The sequence below is a fragment of the Ovis aries genome, chromosome 4 (assembly GCF_016772045.2).
Source record: "Ovis aries strain OAR_USU_Benz2616 breed Rambouillet chromosome 4, ARS-UI_Ramb_v3.0, whole genome shotgun sequence".
In the NCBI taxonomy this organism is placed as follows: domain Eukaryota; kingdom Metazoa; phylum Chordata; class Mammalia; order Artiodactyla; family Bovidae; genus Ovis; species Ovis aries.
The window spans coordinates 117515065-117537849 of record NC_056057.1 but is presented as its reverse complement, the minus strand read 5'-3'; the positions used below and the strand labels follow the sequence as shown (position 1 = coordinate 117537849).

Below are 22785 nucleotides of genomic sequence, written 5' to 3'. Positions count from 1 at the left end.
TAATGCTGAAGAAGCTGAAGTTGAACGGTTCTATGAAGACCTACAAGACCTTTTAGAACTAACGCCCAAAAAAGATGACCTTTTCATTATAGGGGACTGGAATGCAAAAGTGGGAAGTCAAGAAACACCTGGAGTAACAGAAAAATTTGGCCTTGGAATGCGGAATGAAGCATGGCAAAGACTAAGAGTTTTGCCAAGATAATGCACGGGTCATAGCAAACACCCTCTTCCAACAACACAAGAGAAGACTCTACACATGGACATCACCAGATGGTCACCACCGAAATCAGATTGATTATATTCTCTGCAGCAAAAGGTGGAGAAGCTCTATACAGCTAACAAAAACAAGACCAGGAGCTGACTGTGGCTCAGATTATGAACTCCTTATTACCAAATTCAGACTCAAATTGAAGAAAGCAGGGAAAACCGCTAGACCATTCAGGTATGACCTAAAGCAAATCCCTTATGATTATACAGTGGAAGTGAGAAATAGATGTAAGGGACTAGATCTGATAGATAGAGTGCCTGATGAACTATGGACGGAGGTTCGTGACATTGTACAGGAGACAGGGATCAAGATCATCCCCATGGAAAAGAAATGCAAAAAAGCAAAATGGCTGTCTGGGGAGGCCTTACAAATAGCCGTGAAAAGAAGAGAAGGGAAAAGCAAAGGAGAAAAGGAAAGATATAAGCATCTGAATGCAGAGTTCCAAACAATAGCAAGAAGAGCTAAGAAAGCCTTCCTCAGCAATCAATGCAAAGAAATAGAGGCAAATAACAGAATGGGAAAGACTAGAGATCTCTTCAAGAAAATTAGAGATACCAAGGAACATTTCATGCAAAGATAGGCTCAATCAAGGACAGAAATGGTATGGACCTAACAGAAGCAGAAGATATTAAGAAGAGGTGGCAAGAATACACAGAAGAACTGTACAAAAAAGATCTTCATGATCCAGATAATCACGATGGTGTGATCACTCACCTAGAGCCAGATATCCTGGAATGTGAAGTCAAGTGGGCCTTAGAAAGCATCACTACGAACAAAGCTGGTGGAGGTGATGGAATTCCAGTTGAGCTATTGCAAATCCTGAAAGATGATGCTGTGAAAGTGCCACACTCAATATGCCAGCAAATTTGGAAAATGCAGCAGTGGCCACAGGACTGGAAAAGGTCAGTTTTCATTCCAATTCCCAAAGAAAGGCAATGCCAAAGAATGCTCAAACTACCGCACAATTGCATTCATCTCACATGCTAGTAAAGTAATGCTCAAAATTCTCCAAGCCAGGCTTCAGCAATACGTGAACCGTGAACTTCCTGATGTTCAAGCTGGTTTTAGAAAAGGCAGAGGAACCAGAGATCAAATTGCCAACATCCGCTGGATCATGGAAAAAGCAAGAGAGTTCCAGAGAAACATCTATTTCTGCTTTATTGACTATGCCAAAGCCTTTGAGTGTGTGGATCACAATAAACTGTGGAAAATTCTGAAAGAGATGGGAATACCAGACCACTTGACCTGCCTCTTGAGAAATTTGTATGCAGGTCAGGAAGCAACAGTTAGAACTGGACATGGAACAACAGACTGGTTCCACATAGGAAAAGGAGTATATCAAGGGTGTATATTGTCACCCTGCTTATTTAAATTACATGCAGAGTACATCATGAGAAACGCTGGACTGGAAGAAACACAAGCTGGAATCAAGATTGCCGGGAGAAATATCAATAACCTCAGATATGCAGATGACACCACCCTTATGACAGAAAGTGAATAGGAATTAAACAGCCTCTTGATGAAAGTGAAAGTGGAGAGTGAAAAAGTTGGCTTAAAGCTCAACATTCAGAAAACGAAGATCATGGCATCTGGTCCCATCACTTCATGGGAAATAGATGGGAAACAGTGGAAACAGTGTCAGACTTTATTTTTTTGGGCTCCAAAATCACTGCAGATGGTGATTGCAGCCATGAAATTAAAAGACGTTTACTCCTTGGAAGAAAAGTTATGACCAACCTAGATAGTATATTCAAAAGCAGAGACATTACTTTGCCGACTAAGGTCCATCTAGTCAAGGCTATGGTTTTCCTGTGGTCATGTATGGATGTGAGAGTGGGACTGTGAAGAAAGCTGAGTGCAGAAGAATTGATGCTTTTGAACTGTGGTGCTGGAGAAGACTCTCGAGAGTCCCTTGGACTGCAAGGAGATCCAACCAGTCCATTCTGAAGGAGATCAGCTCTGGGATTTCTTTGGAAGGAATGATGCTAAAGCTGAATCTCCAGTACTTTGGCCACCTCATGCGAAGAGTTGACTCATTGGAAAAGTCTCTGATGCTGGGAGGGACTGGGGGCAGGAGGAAAAGGGGACGACAGAGGATGAGATGGCTGGATGGCATCACCGACTCGATGGATGTGTCTGAGTGAACTCCAGGAGTTGGTGATGGACAGGGAGGCCTGGCGTGCTGCGATTCATGGGGTCACAAAGAGTCAGACACGGCTGACCAACTGAACTGAACTGTTTGGACTGTAACCTCGGGTTTATTGATTATTGGCCAGTTGTTTACCTGTTTGAGCACATAACACATGAATGATGGGGTTACTGGGATTGTATTTACCCTTCCTTTGTTTATGTAAGTCTCAAGGAATTTGGAGTGGTGAGTTCAGACACGTACATATGGGGTATAAAAGATTTTCACAAATGCTGGTGGGGTCCTTGGCTAAGAGGACACTCTGCCTTGGGCCCACTGGTGTAATAAACTGCACTTCACTATCTGCATTTTCCTTCTGAGTGAGTTTGTTTCCCAGAAGGCGTGGCTACAACACTCCCCTTCCTCTGCAAAACAGTTTCCCCAGAGCTATGGACAGCCTGTCTCCCAGCCACAGTCTTTAGCAAGTACCTGAATAAACTTAACTTCCCACCTTCTAAGCTTTTTTGTTTTTCCTCAAGTCAACAGCAGAGATGACTGGTTCTTCTTCGGAAATCAAACTGAGAGTCTACAGCAGGCTAATCCCCGCATGCATTTCAGATGATAATGGATGGTTTTAAAGCATCATAAAATGAAGGATACAAAGCTCAGCCTCCTAAGTATTTGCACGTATGTGAGCACATGGGCCTGCCTGTGCACACACGTGAACATAAACACACGTACACACCCCCTCAGCAGAATCAGTGCGTGCTGATGACGTCAACACCCTTGGTTTTAATTACTGCTCGAGCACTTGGAGAATAACACATTTCTCGGGAGCAGAGCAGCAGCTGAGAGATCAAATTAGGTTAAACTGTTGTGTTTTGCAAAGCAGCTACTTGCAAGGTTCCTTAAGCGATAGTCCAAATCCAAGAACCGAAGCAAAGTCAATTAAAAAAAAAAAAAAAGCACAATCTAAAAATTGAGAATTCTGTTTTATTTTTGCATACTTTCTGAGGACTTCAAGCCCAGGATAGCTCTAAGGGGCTGCTCCAAAGAGGTAAGAAAAGATACAAGGTATGTAAGGGTTGCTGCAACAAAAACCAGGTAGTCGGAACATCAAAAGAGTGCTGTTAGTTAAAGCAAATCAGAAATCTTAGGTTAATGAATTTAGCATTTTTCTTTGTATAGAAAGATGCAAGAGTGTGAGCTCACTGAAGTCTAACCCAGCTCTCTGGGGCCAGTATCCGCTTTTTCCCACCCTGGGTCCCCCCAGGGTGCACAGGATGTTGGGGGTGGGGTCAGGGGTGGGGGTTGCAGTGGCTGAGGGCTTGGCAGGTTCTCTCCACCCTAAGACCCCTCAGGGTTCACCTTCGGGGGGCGCTGATGGCTTAATGAGCACAGCATCCTTTGTTTGCTGAGTGGGCAGGCAACATTTTTCATTCACAGAGAGTCAGGTTTTCAGGCGAGTCTACGTTAAAAAGGGGCTTCTCTGACAGCTCAGTAGGTAAAAGAACCTGCCTGCAATGCAGGAGACCCTGGTTCGATTCCTGGATCAGGAAGATCTGCTGGAGCAGGGATAGGCTACCCACTCCAGTATTCTTGGGCTTCACTGGTGGCTCAGCTGGTAATGCATCCGCCCACAGTGTGGGAGACCTGGGTTCCATCCCTAGGTTGGGAAGATCCCCTGGAGAAGGGAAAGGCTACCCACTCCAGGATTCTGGCCTGGAGATTCCCATGGACTGCATAGCCCCCGGGGTCACAAAGAGGCAGACACGACTGAGCAACTTTAACTTTCACATTAAAAAACAGTACTTGCCAAGTTGATCAACTCAGCCTCCTCTTTTTCCCAGAAACCAGCAACTCTTTGGTCATTTGCTTCTTCAGTAGGCTTATGAACCCAAACTTATAGTTTTAGAGAAAAGAAAACAAGTGAACCAGCAAGCCAAGGGGAGGTAAGAGAAGACCCATTCCCTTTCTTGGTCAGCCAACACCTGACTGTCCTTAGTGTCAAAGGATTCCTTCTTCCAGGCAGAGAGGGCGGTGGGCTGGCAAAGCTAGGGCAACAGTCCTATCCGAGGTGCGGGGCTCAGCGTCCTCAAGCTGGGCACGTGACTGCCATGGGCAAAGCCGAGATGGCAGGTTACCATCTCAAAGGAGGATATAAATCCGGTCCAGGGGAATCAGCAGGAGAGGACACTTCTCATTTACCTCTGACCTTGTGGGTGGCTATAATTCTGAACATTCGTGGAAGCCCAGTGTCTCTCTCTCTTCCTTAATAATGAATCAGCAGCAAGATCTCATAAAGCCCACTATTCAAGATGCAGAAACCACTTTCTAGAGTGAGGATATCTGAGTGAAACATGGGTATGACTTAGCAAAGCCCTATAGACACTGTTGACACCATGCACTAAATAGATAACTAATCAGAGCCTACTGCGCAGCGCAGGATCTCCTCAGCGCTCTGTGGTGACCGAAATGGAAAGGAAATCCAAAAAAGAGGGGATATATGCATACGTATAGATGATTCACTTTGATGTACAGCAGAAACTAACACAACATTGTAGAGCAAATTGCTTTACAATGCATACAATACTCCAGTAATTTTTTTTTAATTAAAAAAAAAGCAAATCAGCAAAGCCCGAGATCTCATCATGGGGCGTCCCTGGCGGCTCAGCAGTAAAGAACTCTCCTGCAATGCAGGAGACATGGTTTCTGGGTCGCGAAGATCCCCTGGTAGGAAATGGCAACCCATTCCACTATTCTTGCTTGGAGAATTCCATGGACAGAGGTGCCTGGTGGGCTACAGTCTATGGGGTCGCAAACAGTGAGACACGACTGAGCAATTTAACAGCAATATCTGATCATACCTGTAGAAGTAACTTATGTAAGAAGTCAGGCAAGACCTTGGGTTCTCATGGAAGGAACTGTGGTTCTCATCACCTGGGTTTTCTCACGGGTGTCTGCCCATGGGCACTGCTCTCTTTGGAAGATGCCTCTGGTGCCCGCAACGGAGGACATGCCCCCGCCAGGGTCAGTGGGCCCTCCTGATGGATCCGTTCTATTCTCTAGCGCCCCTGCCTTCTTATCCTCCAGCTGTGGCCTCCACGTTCCCTTTTTCTCGTGGTTCCAGACCCGCCCTGTCTCTCCCCACAGCTGGATTCTGTCATTCCCTCGTGGTTCCCACCGGCCAGCCCTGGTTGTTACCTTCACACGTGGGACTCACCTCACAGGTGAGGGAACTCTGAACATCGTGGGCCCTTGACCTCTAAGGGCTTTGGTTGGTTTGCCTCTACTGGAAAAAAAGGGGGGTCTATGTCTATCGTATGTGGACCGTCCATTCACCCGGGAGATACTGAGACATCGGAAGACCTGTCTGAACGCCTTGCAGAACGCAGACCAGGTATGGAGCGTGCCCAGCGTCAGTGCACAGATGCAGGAGGAACAGTTGCGAAGCAGGCTGTGTAAACGGCTCAGGCACGAGACTCACACACTTTAAAAGTCCCCCGAGATCTTCCCCGGTGGCTCATGGTAAAGAATCCACCTGCCAGTGCAGGGGACACAGGTTCCATCCCCGGGCAGCGAAGATCCCACGTGCAGCGGGGCAACTAAGCCCGGGAGCCACAACTGCTGAGCCCGCGCTCCACAAGAGCAGCCCGCGCACCGCAGCCAGAGAAAGCGGGTGCGCGGCAGTGAGACCCAGCACAGCCAGCGGCAATAAACAGGGTATAGACGTCCCCCGAATGCCTCCCAGCTGTAACCCTTCCCCCACTGACCACAGGTAATGGTTCTGTGATTTGTACTGTGCGGGCAGAATTCCCTTAATTTTTCTAAAAACATTATCCCACCCCCCAGGGGTTCCATGTCAGCACAGCCTCATGGGGCATTTTAGCTTCACCTGTTTTGAATCTTATATAAACATAACCACACAGTATGTATGCATTCTTTCCCGTCCAGCTTCTTTTGCTCAGCAGCATGTTTGTGAAAGTTTCTGTGCTTTTGAGCGTATGTCCCTCCTCTCTGCCCCGTCTGGTGCTCCACTCTACCCAAATACTGAGGGAATCCCGCATCCTACTGGTGACGGGGATTTTGCCGGTTCCCAGTTCGAGGCTAGCACAAGCTTTCCTGCCGTCAGCATCCCTGCACCTGTCCCTGGGTGCACACCTGCAGGCCTGGGAGCGAGTCAGGGAGTCACAGGGCATGTGCACACCTGTGTATCATCCACGTGCAGCTAATGTGAAATCATAGGCACATTTTCAGATTCCACCCCCCCACCACCTGTATATCGGGCTTCCGGTGTCCCCCATTTCTGCCCAAATGTACGGAATAAATCTTTAATAAATGTTCGCCTTTCATCGGGTGTTTTCTCACTGTGATTTTAATTGCCTTCCCCTGGTTACATTCTTCCCTCCCTTACTAGGAGGTCCGAAGGCAGATAACCTCTCGCCAGGGTCTAATATGCTTCTCAAGAGAACAGAAAGGTTAAACTTCTACGTTGTTCGAGTGTCTTGTTTGCAGATGACGCTAAACTTCTTCATATACCTCAAAGAGCGAGCGAGAGATTTGAGGAGGTACCGCCTCCTACCAGTTAGATGGAGATAACCCTCGCTTTGCAAAAGGCTCATTATTGTCATCAAGGATCACTTCTCTCTTTTCTGTAAGCAACCCTCCAAGCCAGTTTGTGAAGGTCATGGCTTTCTGTCCAGATGTCTGCGCCTTCTCCTCCCTAGAGATTTTTTGTAAAAGGTGATGCCTCATTCTGCAGAGAAAGTAGCATCAACATGTATGCCCTCTCAGGTGGAAGATGGCCAGCTGGTTGAGAAGGTAGTCCTCCGTGACGGCCTGGAGGGGTGGGGGAAGGGAGGGAGGCTCAGGAGCCAGGAGGGTGTATGCATCATTGTGGCTGATTTGTGTTGTTGTATGGCAGAAGCCAACACAGCATTGTAAAAATTAAATATATGTGTATATTTAAATGAGGCTTCCCTTGTAGCTCAGTAGGTGAAGAATCCGCCTGCAACACAGGAGACCCAGGTTCAATCCCTGGGTCAGGAAGATCTCCTGGAGAAGGAAATGGTAACCCACTCCAGTATTCTTGCCTAGAGAATCCCGTGGACAGAGCAGCCTGGCGGGCTACAGTCCATGGGTTGCAAGAGTCAGACTCGACTTAGCAACTAAACCACCACCATATATTTAGATAAAATAGAGATGACGCTTCATTCTGAAAAGACGGCCTGTGCTCTGCACACCTGAATGTAATCACAGTTCTGTAAGCTCGTTTTAAACAGGTGTCAAATCAACAGTAACAGCAAAACAGGAAGAGACTTGGGGAAGCTGAGAAACGGAAATAAGGTAGCAATGGGTGGATGGAAATAAGGAGTCCCTAATGGTTACATTTCAAGTCGCTCTGATCACACATAAGTAAAAGGAAGGGCATGGAGGTGTTTTTCCCGGGAAAAGACCACAAAGAAGACACAGGACAGCTGTCTGGAGAGAGGTCAGCCTGTCGCTGAAAGGAAAGATTAGACCAGCTTTCCTAGTTCAGAGGCTTCGAGCTGGGACTGTGTGAACTTCCCTGAAGGTAGGTTTCACGTGAACAGAAGAAACACCTTGCTCGAACTTGTCAGTGACAGCTGGAGCTGAGTCCCTCCACGAGCTCCAGAAAAAGCTAGAAATCCCACAGGGACAGAGCTTCAGAAGAAATCTCATTCTAGACGGTTTCCAGGTTCCCTCGCAACATGCAGGCTTTATATTAGGGAGAAAGAGTTTCTGCAAGAATACATGAGAAATGAAAGTGTTAGTTGCTCCGCCGTGTTCAACTCTTCATGACCCCATGGGTTGTAGCCCACCAGGCTCCTCTGTCCATGGGATTCTCCAGGCCAGAATACTGGAGTGGGTACCCATTCCCTTCTCCAGGGGATCTTCCCAACCCAGGGATCGAACCTGGGTCTCCTGCATTACAGCCGATTCTTTAACATCTGAGCCACCAGGCAAGCCCACAAGAACACATGGTGGGCTACAGAGACCCTGGCCCGGGAGTGTGGAGCTGCTCAATCATCTCTTCCAATCTCAGCAGTTCCAGCCATTAAAAAAAAAAAAAATGCTATTTGTCCTGTCCACACAATGGGTGTTCTAATATAATAGACGCGCGCACACAGTTACTCTACAGCCTCTAAAGGTGCTAAACAGACTATAAGCTATTAGTATAATTATGTTTGAAATGAAAAAGAATGAGGATCTTAAAAATACATGCACAATTTACCGAGTCACAGGAAGAAAAACGGCACAAAAATCCTACTAGGGAGAGTTTATCAGGATTGGATTTGGCCTGAGACACAGAAATATCTGGAAACGAGTATTTAAGCATAAAAGCTTGGTTTTCTTTTATAAACAATTACAGTTTTTGGAAAATGTGTTAATTCTTTTTTTTTTTTTTTTTTTTTGGCCTGAGGATAGAGAGTCTAGTCCCTTAATTGAACCCTTTTGTAAGAAAAAGGGAATTTTGACTTGAAGAACATTAACTCTCATTTTCCAAAAAGGTAGAATGAAAAGGTATAGAAAACTGGCCTAAGGTACGTGGAGTCAAGGATTCAGCCTCAAGCATGGGAATCCCCAGCTTCTGGGATCTAACGCCTGCTGATCTGAGGTGGAGCTGATGGAATAATAAGAGAAATAAAGTGCACAATACGTGTACTGTGCTTGAATCATCCCGAAACCATTGGTCCCTAGAAAAGCTGTCTTCCATGAAGCTGGCCCCTGGTGCCAAAAAGGCTGGGGACCGCTGTGTGGACACAAGTTCACAGCTGGGCTCCCATTAGGAGAGGTTTTACTCCACGTTGTCTAAATACAACGGAACTCTCAGAAAGGGAAAAGTCATGCCATGGGAGACCGTATCTGCCAATGACGGGACTGACCAGGGCGTCATTTCCAAAATAAACAAACAGCCCGAGCAACAGCAACAAAAACCCCCAACAGCCCAAATCACAAATCAAGAACTACCTGAAGCAAAACGATTTGGTACCTACCAGGGGCTGGGGGGAAAAAAAGGGGGGGGAAATCTTATTTTTCAAATACCATTACCAAGAAGAAAAGCCATCAGCCCCAGTTTCTCCCCCACGGCAAGACCCAGTCACAGCCGGTACATCGGCCGCCAGGTCTCGGGGCTGGACTCGGGCCAGCAGCTCTTTGCTGTTTGTCACCGATGAGTAATGCCAGCCTGGAAACCAGAACACCCTCGGCACCGTGATCACGGCGGGGGGATCACAGCGGGGTGATCACAGCGGGGTGACGCTCCCTTCACAGGGGAGAAAGGCAAGCTCCTGAGGTGACTGTGCCCACGGAGCCCGCGTCCAACAAGCCTGCACGCTGCTCAACGGTCGTGCAAGCACTTCCATCTGGGAGGTGCGCACCTCACACGTGTGTGGGCAGAGACCTCGGCGCGTGGGCACACACATGCGGTTCTGCCTGAGTCACCAAGGCTCGGGCGATGATTGCCCTTGACTTTGTGACTTATTAAGAGGATAAATCGAGGCCATCTATTTTCTCAGCCTATAAACAGTGATGCTACGAGGCTTGCTGGTGAGCTGGAGATACCACTGAAGTCGGTGCAGAGGGGATTACGTACCAACAAAATATTAATTCTGGCATGAAGGTTACTTTTCTGGCAGGTTCCTGAGGCTGGTACTCAAGAGACAGGCCACCCTGGCCAGGGAGGGAGCTGAAAGGGACTTCAGGCATAGTCAGCTTTTCAAGTTCCCTGATCTTACACAGGACGAAAGACAGTCCAGTGGTCCAGAGGCCACTCGGAAGCTGATGGCGAATTCCGGACTTTCTACGTCCTCTGACTCTCCTTGCTCGGCTGGCTTCATGGGTTTAGAATAAACTTTCAGGTGGATCACAAATAACAAGAGTATCTTTCAGTCAAAAGGGTTGCTCACCTCTGGGCATGGAGGAAAAAAAAGGAGAGGTCAGCGGACTTTCCCGCGGACACTCCCGTGTCCCCGTCAGCCCGTCCTGAGGCACCCCTCACGCGGCCGTCCCCGGGTCCCGCTCCTCTTCTCCCTCCTTACTCTGGGCTCTCTTCCTGTCTTTCCAGACACTCTGCCTCCTCTACCACCTAGGAAACCAGGCCATGCCTTTCCACGAACCGTGATGCATCTTATAAATGGGGGCATGATTTCCTTAGGCTCTGAGGACACCACGTATTCATAAACTCACTTCGAAAGCAGTGCTCTCCGTCTGGACTGCACAGTAATGCCCAGGCCGCAACGCAGAGTGACTAGATCAGAATACTGCACGCTCAACTGTGTGCACGTTTGTGTACATGTGCCGCCTGTGTTGGGGCATGTGCGCATGTGTGATTGGGGGTGTGTGTGCATGTGTGTGTGTGTACATGTGTGTTGGAGGGTGTGTGTGTGTGTGTGTGTGTGTGTTGAGGTGTGTGCTTGTGTGGCTATTGGGGGAGTGTCTGCACCTGTGTGTATGTGTGTGTTGTGTATACGTGTTGGAGGGCTGTATGCTTGGTGTGTGGGTATTGGTGTATGTGTATGCATGTGTGTGTATGTTGTGAGTGTATCCATACGGTATGCGTGTGTATGTGTGTACAGGCTGTGTATGCATGTGTGTGTATGTGGGGGTGTGTGTGTATAGGGTTTGTGTGTACATGTGTGTATAGGATGCGTATGTGTACATAGGGTGTGTGTATGCATGTGATATAGGATGCGTATGTGTACAGAGTATGTGTGTACATGTGTCTGTATAGAATGTGTATGTGTACATAGCGTGTGTGTGTGCATGTGTGTATAGGATGTGTATGTGTACATAGGGTGTGGGTATGCATGTGTGTATAGGATGCATATGTGCACATAGGGTGTGTGTATGTGTGTGTATAGGATGCGTATGTGTACATAGGGTGTGTGTGTACCTGTGTGTGTATAGGATGCGTATGTGTGCATAGGGTGTGTGTGTACCTGTGTGTGTATAGGATGCGTATGTGTGCATAGGGTGTGTGTGTACCTGTGTGTGTATAGGATGCATATGTGTGCATAGGGTGTGTGTGTACCTGTGTGTGTATAGGATGCGTACGTGTACATAGGGTGTGTGTGTACCTGTGTGTGTACAGGATGCATACATGTACATAGGGTGTGTGTGTACCTGTGTGTGTATAGGATGCGTATGTGTACATAGGGTGTGTGTGTACCTGTGTGTGTATAGGATGCGTACGTGTACGTAGGGTGTGTGTGTACCTGTGTGTGTATAGGATGCGTATGTGTGCATAGGGTGTGTGTATGTGTGTGTATAGGATGCGTATGTGTACATAGGGTGTGTGTGTACCTGTGTGTGTACAGGATGCGTATGTGCACATAGGGTGTGTGTGTGCATGTGTGTGTCTAGGATGCGTACGTGTACATAGGGTGTGTGTGTACCTGTGTGTGTATAGGATGCGTATGTGTACATAGGGTGTGTGTGTACCTGTGTGTGTATAGGATGCGTATGTGTGCATAGGGTGTGTGTATGTGTGTGTATAGGATGCGTATGTGTACATAGGGTGTGTGTGTACCTGTGTGTGTACAGGATGCGTATGTGCACATAGGGTGTGTGTGTGCATGTGTGTGTCTAGGATGCGTACGTGTACATAGGGTGTGTGTGTACCTGTGTGTGTATAGGATGCGTATGTGTGCATAGGGTGTGTGTATGTGTGTGTATAGGATGCGTATGTGTACATAGGGTGTGTGTGTACCTGTGTGTGTATAGGATGCGTATGTGCACATAGGGTGTGTGTGTACCTGTGTGTGTATAGGATGCGTACGTGTACGTAGGGTGTGTGTGTACCTGTGTGTATACAGGATGCGTATGTGTGCATAGGGTGTGTGTGTACCTGTGTGTGTATAGGATGCGTATGTGTACATAGGGTGTGTGTGTACCTGTGTGTGTACAGGATGCGTATGTGTACATAGGGTGTGTGTGTACCTGTGTGTGTACAGGATGCGTATGTGTGCATAGGGTGTGTGTGCACCTGTGTGTGTATAGGATGCGTACGTGTATGTAGGGTGTGTGTGTACCTGTGTGTGTATAGGATGTGTACGTGTACGTAGGGTGTGGGTACGCATGTGTGTATAGAGTGTGTGTGTGCCGGGGGTGTGGTGTGACCAGCCTGGAGTGCCGTCAGCAGTTCCTCAGGTCCCTCCGGGGATGCGAACAGGCTGCAAGCCTGGGAACGTCTGCCCTCAACCCGCCATTCTCGACCTGCCTGCTCAAGGATCACCTCCCTGCTGACAGCGTTGTCCAGTCACTGCTGAGACTCATCACCCCATGCGTTCTAGACCTTCCATGTCTCGAATAGAACCCTCTCCCCAGCATTACTGGAGCCACAGGGACCACGGGGGTTCCGACCGGTTCCGTCCAACTCCAACCTCTCAGCTCGCTGTCTGCATGTGTCCCGCGGAGTCTGGGACATGTTCTTCCTTGAGCTCCAAGCTGCAGTCCTGTTAATCCAATATAACTGGCTTCCGGCACCAAGGGAGGTCACAAAGTCTTCCTTCTCGTTAGATTTGTTTTAAAGTAACGAAGGGAAAAGACAACAATGACCTGGGGTCAATTTATTTACTTCTCCAGATAAAAAAGAGGACGGAGGCAGTAGTTACTGAACTGTGATGTGAGTTATAACAAGCACACGGATTTATAAGTGCAGCCATAGTTCACAGCTCCCAGAGCCTTGGAAGGTCCGGCCCGAGAAGAACAATGGGGCATCTCCTGTTACCATATTCAGCCGTGTGTCCTCTGTACCTGAAATCACTTCAGAGCTTTAAAGGGAAACGTGCGCATGTGTGCTAAGTCGCTTCAGTCGTGTCCGACTCTTTGTGACCCCATGGACTGTAGCCCACCAGCTCCTCTGTCCATCCTGGAGTGGGTCACCATGCCCTCCTCAGGGATCTTCTGAACCCAGGGATCAAGCCCATGTCTCTTATGTCTCCTGCACTGGCAGGCAGGTGCTTCATCACGAGCCCCACCTGGGAAGCCCTAGAGGGCGATGTGCCAAGTCGCTCGGTCGTGTCCGACCCCCCTGGACTGTAGCCCACCAGCTCCTCTGTCCGTGGGATTCTCCAGGCAAGAATACTGATGTGGGGTGCCATTGCCTTATCTTGTAATTCATGACACGCCCCTTTAAAGGACAGCTGAGTTCTGTTAACGAGGTGAGCCCTAAGGATGGGGCTGGTTTCCAGGAGGCCCCACCTGGATTAGAGGGTGGGAGCTCTGATCTGCCATACTCTGATCTCTATGGAGGGAGGGAAGCTAGAGACTGAATCAGCGGTTGATGGCTAATGATCTCATCAGTGCTGCCTACATGATGGAACCTCAATATAAGCCCCATGGGACAGGGTGTGGGTGGCTTCTGGGCTGCTGAGTCAGGACTTTTTGGCGGTGGCAGCACCCCAAACTCCCCAGGGACAGAAGCCCCTGTGTTTGGGACCCTTCCAGACCCGGCCTGGGGTATCTCTTCACAGGACTCTTCATTTGTATGTTAATATTACTTGTCACACACTGGTCATCCGGTAAGAAAACTGATTTCCTGAGTCTGAGCTGTCCTAGTGAATTAATGGAACCCGAGGAGGGGTCCCCCAGGACTTCTGAACTTAGCCGATCTGGCAGAAGCCCTTCACCTGTGGGACCAGGGGTTTCTCCAGGCAGATGGGGTTGCAACTGAGCTGAATTACAGGACACCCACCTGGTGCCACAGAGCTGCCCTGTGGTGCGGGGGGGGGTGGGGGGGTGGGGGCGGAAACACATACGGTAATCACTAAGGGAGCATGAACTTCAAACTCATCGTAGTTGTTAAGTGGAAGGTACGTTACAAATGGAATTCTCTCCTGTTATCCGACGCATTAGAACGTTCTTCAAAGAAAAGTACAGCCAAAACCACGGACTTTTCTCATAAAAGCTGTCCACGCTGGGCGTGGAAATGAACACCTGCCTGTTCACCAAATCCCTGGGGGCTCCCGTGCCTAGCACCTGCTCACGGGTGAGTGAAGATAGTTTTGGAAACGCACCACATCTCTAGGAAATAATAGTGAAAGTGAAGTCACTTAGTCGTGTCCGACTCTTTGTAACCCCATGGACTATAGCCTACCAGGCTCCTCTGTTCATGGGATTTTCCAGGCAAGAGCACTGGAGTGGACTGCCATTTCCTTCTCCAGGGGATCTTCCCAACCCAGGAATCGAACCTGAGTTTTCTGCATTGCAGACAGACACTTTACTGTCTGATCTATCGGGGAAGCCAGGAAATAATAAAGGGAATTCAAAACTCAAAAGATGAGCAAGTTTGTAGTAACAGAATTAGGGGCCAGGACAGATCAGAGAAAGAAGGGTAATCATCCAAGCGGAGGAAAAGGCCAACTTGGGTATTTCACATGTCCCAACATGAAGACCCAGCAGTCCATCAAGTGAAGACAGCCCTGTGCATGCTCCACAGCTTTACTCGAGACATTTTATGAAACATCCGGAGCAGACCATCCCTTTCTGGGTTTAGGAACTTTTTCCTAGAAACCTTAGCACCTTTGTGTGTCTTTTATTGGAAGTTAGTGTCTACATCCTTTCTCAGTCCTGTAAATCCTGTAAGAGGTGTGTGTGAAATGGTACCTGCCTCATTTTTTTTTTTTTCTGCATAGATGGGATAATCAGCATTTCAAAAGGAGTCTGGTGATGGGGTTAACGCCTTTGGGAACGGACGCTGAACAAGGAGTGCAGAGTAGGGAAAGCCCTGTGTAGATGCCACACCCCTGGGATGCAGAAAGAGAACTCTCCAAACCCCGGGGGCCTCTGAAACAGTTTTGGAGCCCATTTCAAGAATAGATTCCTCCCAGCACACAAGCCACCAAGCTCACCTTTGGAACCAACACCATGGCTTTTGTCGCCAGGATGCCAACAGCAGTAAGAGAGCAGGAGTGTTTCTACTCACCCTCAGACGGAGGAAAGACACTGCATCCCCAGAGGATGCACCCCTAAAAGTCATCTCACGAGCGTGCGTCCCTGTTCCCCAGGAGGGCCGACAGCGGGGAGTCTGTGCGCCATACGCGTCCCCGTAACTCATCTGTAGACCTCAAAGCCTTTCCTCTGCTCACCGTGGCTTATTATGTGCAGGCACCAACACTGGAGGTCATCATGTCTACTAGGACTGAATCAGTGAGGTATCCACGTGGCCCGAATACAGCTCTCACCGTGGGCAGTTCTACTCCAGGTTTCCGTCCAACACAGGAATGGGAAGATCGGAAAAGAGCAAGGGCCCATGACGTCACAGATGCATTTGGTCAGTGACCAGAGCCCACAGTCAGTGGCCACAGGAAGAACATCCGCTTCCATACATAAGAAATGAACCCCCAAGCCACAACTTTCATTCAAAAGCAGCACCGTTCAACCGTGAGATTCTCGGGCATCCCTGTGGCTTGCAGACCTCTGACCCTCACTATCTGTCTTCTGAACCTCCCCTGACACAGCTCTGGTCACCAAGGGTGTGGCCAACCTCATTCACCCCCCATCTGCGTGCAGGGCCACCAACACACACCAAGGGAGGGGCACTCTGTCACCCAGGGGCATCGGGCAGTCCCTGGGACTTTGATTTTTTTTTTTTTTTCCTTTAACCAACCTTTACTCTGTCTCCAGGAAGCAACTCAATGTCTGGGAAAAGCTCACAGAGACAGAGCAGGGCAACTGAGTATGAAGTAATCTCCTCTGGCTAATCAAATTTTCCACTGACCCCAGACCTCCTGCCAAAGGATCTGCCTTCCTCAAACAGCCCATTTAATTTAAACCATGGTTAAAGAAGCAGGATATCAACAGAGTCATACAGCAAGACTGGGTTGAAAAAAATGCAAGTCATCCCCCCAACCCCGTACAAATTTTCAAATATGGATTATCTGGAAAGACAGTGATTTGAAAGCCTAATTTCTCTTCTGAAAGAGTGGAAAACTTTCGATCCCTTTCAAGGGTGTTAAGTTACAGATGAAACGTGGCTTCGTTCTCACAATATTAGAAATAAAGTTTATGAAAAAGACTCTCCTCCAGAATGAAGCTAGAAGTTGTGAGCCATTCCACCCATGTTCTTTCTTTTACTCGTTTATTATGCCAAGACGAGACTAGAGGGCATACCAGGGAGTTTGCCTTCGCTTAATCAGCTAACTGTCACCAGCAATAAACTTCTAGAGCAACGTGTAAGGAATAAAACGTTCACGAAGATGTTATGAAAATAGATTTTCAATTAAGGATTACAGCACAGCAAAGGCAAGTCAGATGCTACTGTCACGGTTCTCGGGAGCAAGAAAAAACCACGGGTCCAGACCACATGACCGTTCACCCATCACCCTGGCAGGACCAAGTGTCTTCCTTTTACACATCACACCTCAGACGTGGGTCCAGAGAGCTCTGAGTGCCCAGCCGGGCGATGGAGTCTGTGTCCCTGTCCATGTGTGTATCTTGCTGCACAAACAAGGACATCGTGCAGCTCGCTGTACCCCATCCACAGCAGTCACATGTGCAGCCACTCAACTGTCAGTGATGGAATAAATCATCCCATCCTCATCGGGAATGTAAAGTATCACCTGAATTCCGATCAAGCTGCAAGCGCAAAGAATTTGCCAGCCATCGAATCCAGGAGAGGCCGTGATTACCCAGAGTCTTCCACAAACAACCGATGAAAAATTAGGGCTCAGTAAGTCTCAAAACAACGATTTAAGTGCGGTATGATCACTCGAGTAAAGCTGCCTGGATTTAGCTGGAATGTGACATTTCAGAAAAGGCACAAACCCGACTGCAGAGTCATAATTATCAATTCAGGAATCAACAGAAGGTGGAAAAGTTGAGTGAGTCTGTGTCTCCTTTTCCTCTTAGGCCAACAACCAGATGACTCTGAAAATATAACCGGTGGCTGTAGGCTTATCTAGATTCAGTTTGACCTGCTCTGACGGCCCTTGTGAAAAGCAGACACAGAGGAGGGTGTTCGCTGGGTACCCTGGGGAACAGCCTTGTTCACTGTGTGAGCCAAAGCGAGATCAGTGTTCTCATTCTTTATTTTTCTAAAGTAAATGCAGAGAGAGGGGAGTGGGAGGGAAGATCTTAAAAGTTTTTAATGAAGATACCACATATGTCGTATATATGAAGATGGTGCTATGTTACAATGTACTAAGTTACTGGAAGAAATACTGACTGGACAACAGATTTAGGTACCAATCAAGCATCATCAACATTTAGGCATCGCATAAGAGAGGAATTGTGGGTGTGGGTGGGAACTTAATTGGAAACCAACACTCCACACACGTTTCTGTCCTGTTTATACATGGAATTATGCAATGGCAAGAACTGGAGTGGGGAAAGGAGGGACACAGATGTATTTTCACAGACAATTAGGTAAGTCCGGGGAGAAACCCAGGCTCATGAAGGTTCAGCAATGGGGGGCTTGCTGTCTGCTGTGTGTATGGGCAGGGGCAGGGAAGGGGGTGTCTCCAAAACAGTCCCTTCAAACAGTTAACTAAGCTCCTCAGGCCGGAAGTCAAGTTCAGAAACGGAGGGTGATGGGTCTTCTGCCAGGCAACAGGTGTCTCCCTGTGGGTGTGGTTAAGCCGGCTGGGTTCTGGTCCAATTCGAATACATTTTTCATTTCTTGTCTCTTTTTGTTGAATGCAAGACCTCGCAACAGTTCAGTGACTGGGTCCTTCCATACCCAGCCCTGCTCCCGCCCCGCACCCCTGGGATCCAACCAAGGGGAACCCAGCACCCGAAGGAATTTCTGCATTTCCAGCTGTACCTTCAAAGTCTCACGGCGACCCCCTCCTCCGGCCCCTCCCTCACCACCAAGGACCCCGCGGACTAGTCACGTGTGGAAACAGAGCCCCACCTCCGGAGCAGCCACGGCAACCCGGAAAGGGTTAAAACATCAGCCAAATAAACATGCTCACACACAGTTGCCAGAGAACAAGATGGCAACCTACTGGTCCTCGCCGGGAGGGTCTGGCGCCCTGACCCCCATGGCTTGCGGCCCGGCGCCGGGATGCAGACGGCAGGGGCTCCAAGGTGGTCCTGTGCCCCGAGCGGTCGGGGGTTGGCGGGGAACGCGGGACAGCGGCGAGCGGGTGTGGGGGGTCCTCGACTTAGCAAAGTTGTCAAGGCGCAGGTGCCCCCCTTGACGTCCCCGGCGGCGCACGGGCCTCCTCGGGGGGCGATGTGCCATCAGTACGCTCGCTGGCACCGTTAGCCTTTTTTTTTTTTTTTGCGGGGGGGGGAGGGTCACCGTCGTCACAGCCCTGAGCAGGGCCCCGCCCAGCCGGCAGCCGCGGTGGCAGCGGCCGAAGCCGAGAGACAGGCGCCCGCCCCGGGTGAGCCACCGGCTTTGCGAACCCCAACAGGTCCCGGGCTCCGGGATCGCAGCCCCGAGGCCGGCGCGGGCATCCGGGCCCGGCGGTCCTGCCCTGGCCTCGGAGATCCCGCTCTCCGTGGGTCCCTCCACTGCCACCACCACCACCCGACACGGCCCCAGGGGTCCACCGCGAGCTGGAACTGACGCACGGCCGGCGGTGGGCTGCTCCGCCGCCCCTTCCCCACCGCGCGCAGCCCGCCCTCGCCGTGGACCCCGAGACACCTGTCTAAAGCATAGGGACCCAGGGCCGTAAAGTTGCAATTTGCAAACAAGCGGCAGATCCACCGCACCCGGGCGGCCGCCGCTGGGGGGTTCCGGTGGGATCTGGCGGTGGCGCACAGGGTCGCGGTCAGTCCCGGGGGTGCCGCGCTCGCCCCCAGCGCTGGTCCCCCGGTGCCGGTCCTCCCGGCCACGCGCGCCTCGCCCACCAGCACTCACCATCACGTTCCCTTGCATTTTAGCCGTCTTAATCATCGCCTTCTCCTTCATTTTGCCCCAAGTCTGAACCCGACTTCTGGCCCGGAGAAGAGTAACTTAATCCATTGTCTCGCTGATGATAAAAGTAGAGATTGGACCGGCCGAGGACTGGGTGGAGTTGGCTTTTGAAGGAAGAAAAAAAAAATTCTTGCAGCGCTTCGGCGTCCCCCTTCCGCCACCCTGTCCCTCTCCACTCCCGGGCGGATCACAATAGCAATCAACTCTTTTCGGCCGCCGCTTGGAAAGAAAAATTAAAAAGACGGAGAGAGGGCGTGGGGGTGTTGCTGCTTTCAACAAAAGCCGGCGGGCCCCGGGAGCGGGGGCGCGGGGAAAAAGGCTGCGAGGCGCGGGGCCAGCTCGACAGCCTGCGTGTCCGGCGGGCCGGCCGGCCGAGCTTCGCCAGCGACAGCGGCTGGCGCGGCGCGCGGGGCGCACGCGGGGACCCTGGGCGGCGCGGCCCGCGGGGGGGATCCTCGGCGGGGGCCGGCGCAGGGCGCCGCACTGGTCCCTAAGGGCGGAGACCCCGGTGAGCCGGCAGCGACCACAGTGCGGGCGGGCCCTTGTGTGTGTGTATCTGTGTGTGTGTGTGTGTGTGTGTGTGTGTGTGTTGTGTGTGCGCGCGCGCGCGTTCACACAAGGCTGCGCTGCTTGAACCCGGCTGGACCAGGATGCTTCGAGCCGCAGCAAGGTTAAGCGAGCCGAACCTTCTGGGTAGAACCGGAGCCCCCCGAAGCACCCCTCCCGGGCACACGCCCCCTCCCCGCGGGCCCAGTGTGCGCGGCGCACGCTCGCTGGGTTTTTACAAGCAGGCACCGCCGCCTGCCGCCCGGCGCGAGCGCAAGATCGGCTGAGACCACCTCCCGGCTGCGCCCCCCGCAGGGAAGGGAGAGGCCGGGCAGAGCCGGGCGCCGCCTAGCACTTCGGTGGCTCGGGCGAGGCGCGGGAAGCAGAGCGCTCATAAATAATGTTGTTTCGGGTTACCATGGGACGCACGGAGCGTCTCCATGGTTTCAGAGATGATCTGCGTCCGAATCTGCCGCCGCGGCGGGTCCAGGGCCCGGGGAACGCCGCTGGGCGGCGGCACTCGCGGCGCCCGCCGGCTCTGCGCCGGCTCACCTGGCTTCCCAGGCTCCGCTATCTCCCCCGGCCCCGGCCTCCGCCCCAGCCGCGGCCCCTCGGGCGTCTTTGTTTCTGGATCTGATCCCGCCGGCTTCCCACACTCCAGCCTCGCGCCAAGGGGTCGGCCTGGGCTCCTGAGCCCCCACCGCAGCTCCGATCCACCTCCCGCCACCCCTCCCCCACCCCCAGTCTTCACCCCAAGCGGCGGGCTGCGTGCTGATCGCGCCGGGTGTTCCCTGCTCGCCACCCCAGGCCGCTCGCGGGAGGCCGTAACAGTTCCCAGGCGCGGCTTAGCTCCCTGGACCACATGCGGACGCGCGCTCCCGAGAGCACGCACGCCAAGAGGGGTCAGATTCAAACGCTGCCAACCCAGGCCGCCAGGAAGAGCACCGAGGATGCTCCCGGCGCCGCGGCTTCCCTCCTCCACCGAGCATCAGGCCACCGCAGAAACTGGACTGGAGCTGTTTCAACCGACATCAGCGCATCAGGCTTGAAGTCACTGGTTGTGTGTGTGTGTGTGTGTGTGTGTGTGTGTGTGTGTGTGTGTGTGTACACGTCCTCGCCTGGGGGGTGAGGGGGGAGCGGAATGCGAAGCTGGGAGGAATTTGAGAAACCTTTCCATTTCTTTATATTCATAAAAAATAGCATGTAAGAATGAACAAGAGCCCAGCTTTCAACGCACACTCGGAAAATTATGAGCAATTGCTACCGTAATCATATGCAAATTATTCACAATGCCTGCATATATGAAACATTATATATAAGCATTCTATATACACACACACATATAGTAGGTATATAAGCACATGCAAGCAGTTGGTTTACAGGTGAAAAAGACTTGTAACTAATGATTTGTCGTAAAAGATAAGTGGAAGAAATAGATGAAACTAAGCTGAATTGAAAAGCAGAGTTTAAAGGAACCTGGATTAGGATTTTGCCTCAAAAGTGGCAGGCATAACACATTTTTTTTTTTTTAGGTTTAAGAAGCTCTCTCCTATGTTAGGATTCTTAATGACAGCTTTTCTCTAAAAATGAACATGCGCACAGATCATCCTTGTACTGTTGACCTTTACACTAAACCCAGCTTAATGTGGACAAAATTATTGCCAGTCTAAATTCTGTTTTTAAGCAACATTAAGATAGTTCTTTCTCCTCTTTATTTGAAGTGGCATTAATACCTTCAGAATCTTCTTCCCTCTCTTTCCCACCAAAACTGCTCCCTCAAAATGTGGCTTTTCCCATCCCATCCCATGTTGGAGTAGGGCAAGAAAATTAAGACAACGAGACAGAAATATTTTTTAATGGAAGTATAACTGACATGTCACACTACGTCAGCTTCAGGTGTGCAAGGCACTGACTTGATATTTGTAGACACTGTGAGATGATCATCACAAGAGTTTCAGTTAGCATCCATCACCACACCAGATTACAACTTCTTGTGATAAGGACTTTTTAAGATCTAGTCTCTTAGCAACTTTCAAATATGCAATTCAGTGCTATGAACTACGGTTACCATGCTATACATTATATTCCCATGACATTTCATAACTGGAAAAGTGAAAGTCACTCAGTCGTGTCAGACTCTTTGAGACCGCATGGACTATACAGTCCATGGAATTCTCCAGGCCAGAATACTGGAGTAAGTAGCCTTTCCCTTCTCCAGGGGATCTTCTGAACCCTAGGATTGAACCCAGGTCTCTCATATTGTGGGCGGATTCTTTACCAGCTGAGCCACAGGGGAAGCCCGAAGGATAACCTGGGCTCGTCCAGGATTTGAACCCAGGACCCTCTCATACCCAAAGCAAGAATCATACCCCTAGACCAATGAGTCACCCCTGCGAGGGCTTTCTCAACACTTCCTTCATAACTGGAAGTTTGTCCTTTTTGCCCACCTTCACCCATTTTCCCTTGCACTCCTGCCCTTGTAATCAATCTATTTTCTGTATCTATGAGCTATGCGAAGGAAATGGCAACCCACTCCAGTACTCTTGCCTGGAGAATTCCATGGACAGAAGAGCCTGGCGGGCTACAGTCCACGGGGTCACAAAGAGTCAGGCACGACTGAGTGACTAACACTGTGAGCTTGGTCTTCATTTTGCTTTGATTTTCAGATTCCACGAATAAGTGACAACGTGCAATACTTGTTTTTCTCTGTCTGGCTTATTTCAATTAGCATAACGGCCTCAAGTTCCATCTATGTTGTTACAAATAGCAAGATTTCAGTCTTTATGGTTGAGGGGAGGCTTCCCAGGTGGAGCAGTGGTAACCAGACGCCTGCCAATGCCAGAGACCCGAGTTTGATTCCTGGATGGGAAAGATCCCCTGGAGGAGGAAATGGCAACCCTCTCCAATACTCTTGCCTGGAAAATTCCACAGACAAGAGGAGCCTGGTGGGCT

General features: G+C 50.2%; 1 protein-coding gene across 1 annotated transcript in view; it reads right to left on the bottom strand.

The window, feature by feature from the left end:
• Nucleotides 1–19323, bottom strand: part of DPP6 (dipeptidyl peptidase like 6) — a 980810-nt gene extending 961487 nt beyond the window's left edge. Inside the window, exon 1 of the mRNA XM_027969056.3 lies at nt 19231–19323. Coding sequence (XP_027824857.2) covers nt 19231–19281 — 51 coding nt within the window. The 5' untranslated portion in view covers nt 19282–19323. The remainder of the gene's footprint in view (nt 1–19230) is intronic.
• Between the last annotated feature and the right edge of the window lie 3462 nt (nt 19324–22785).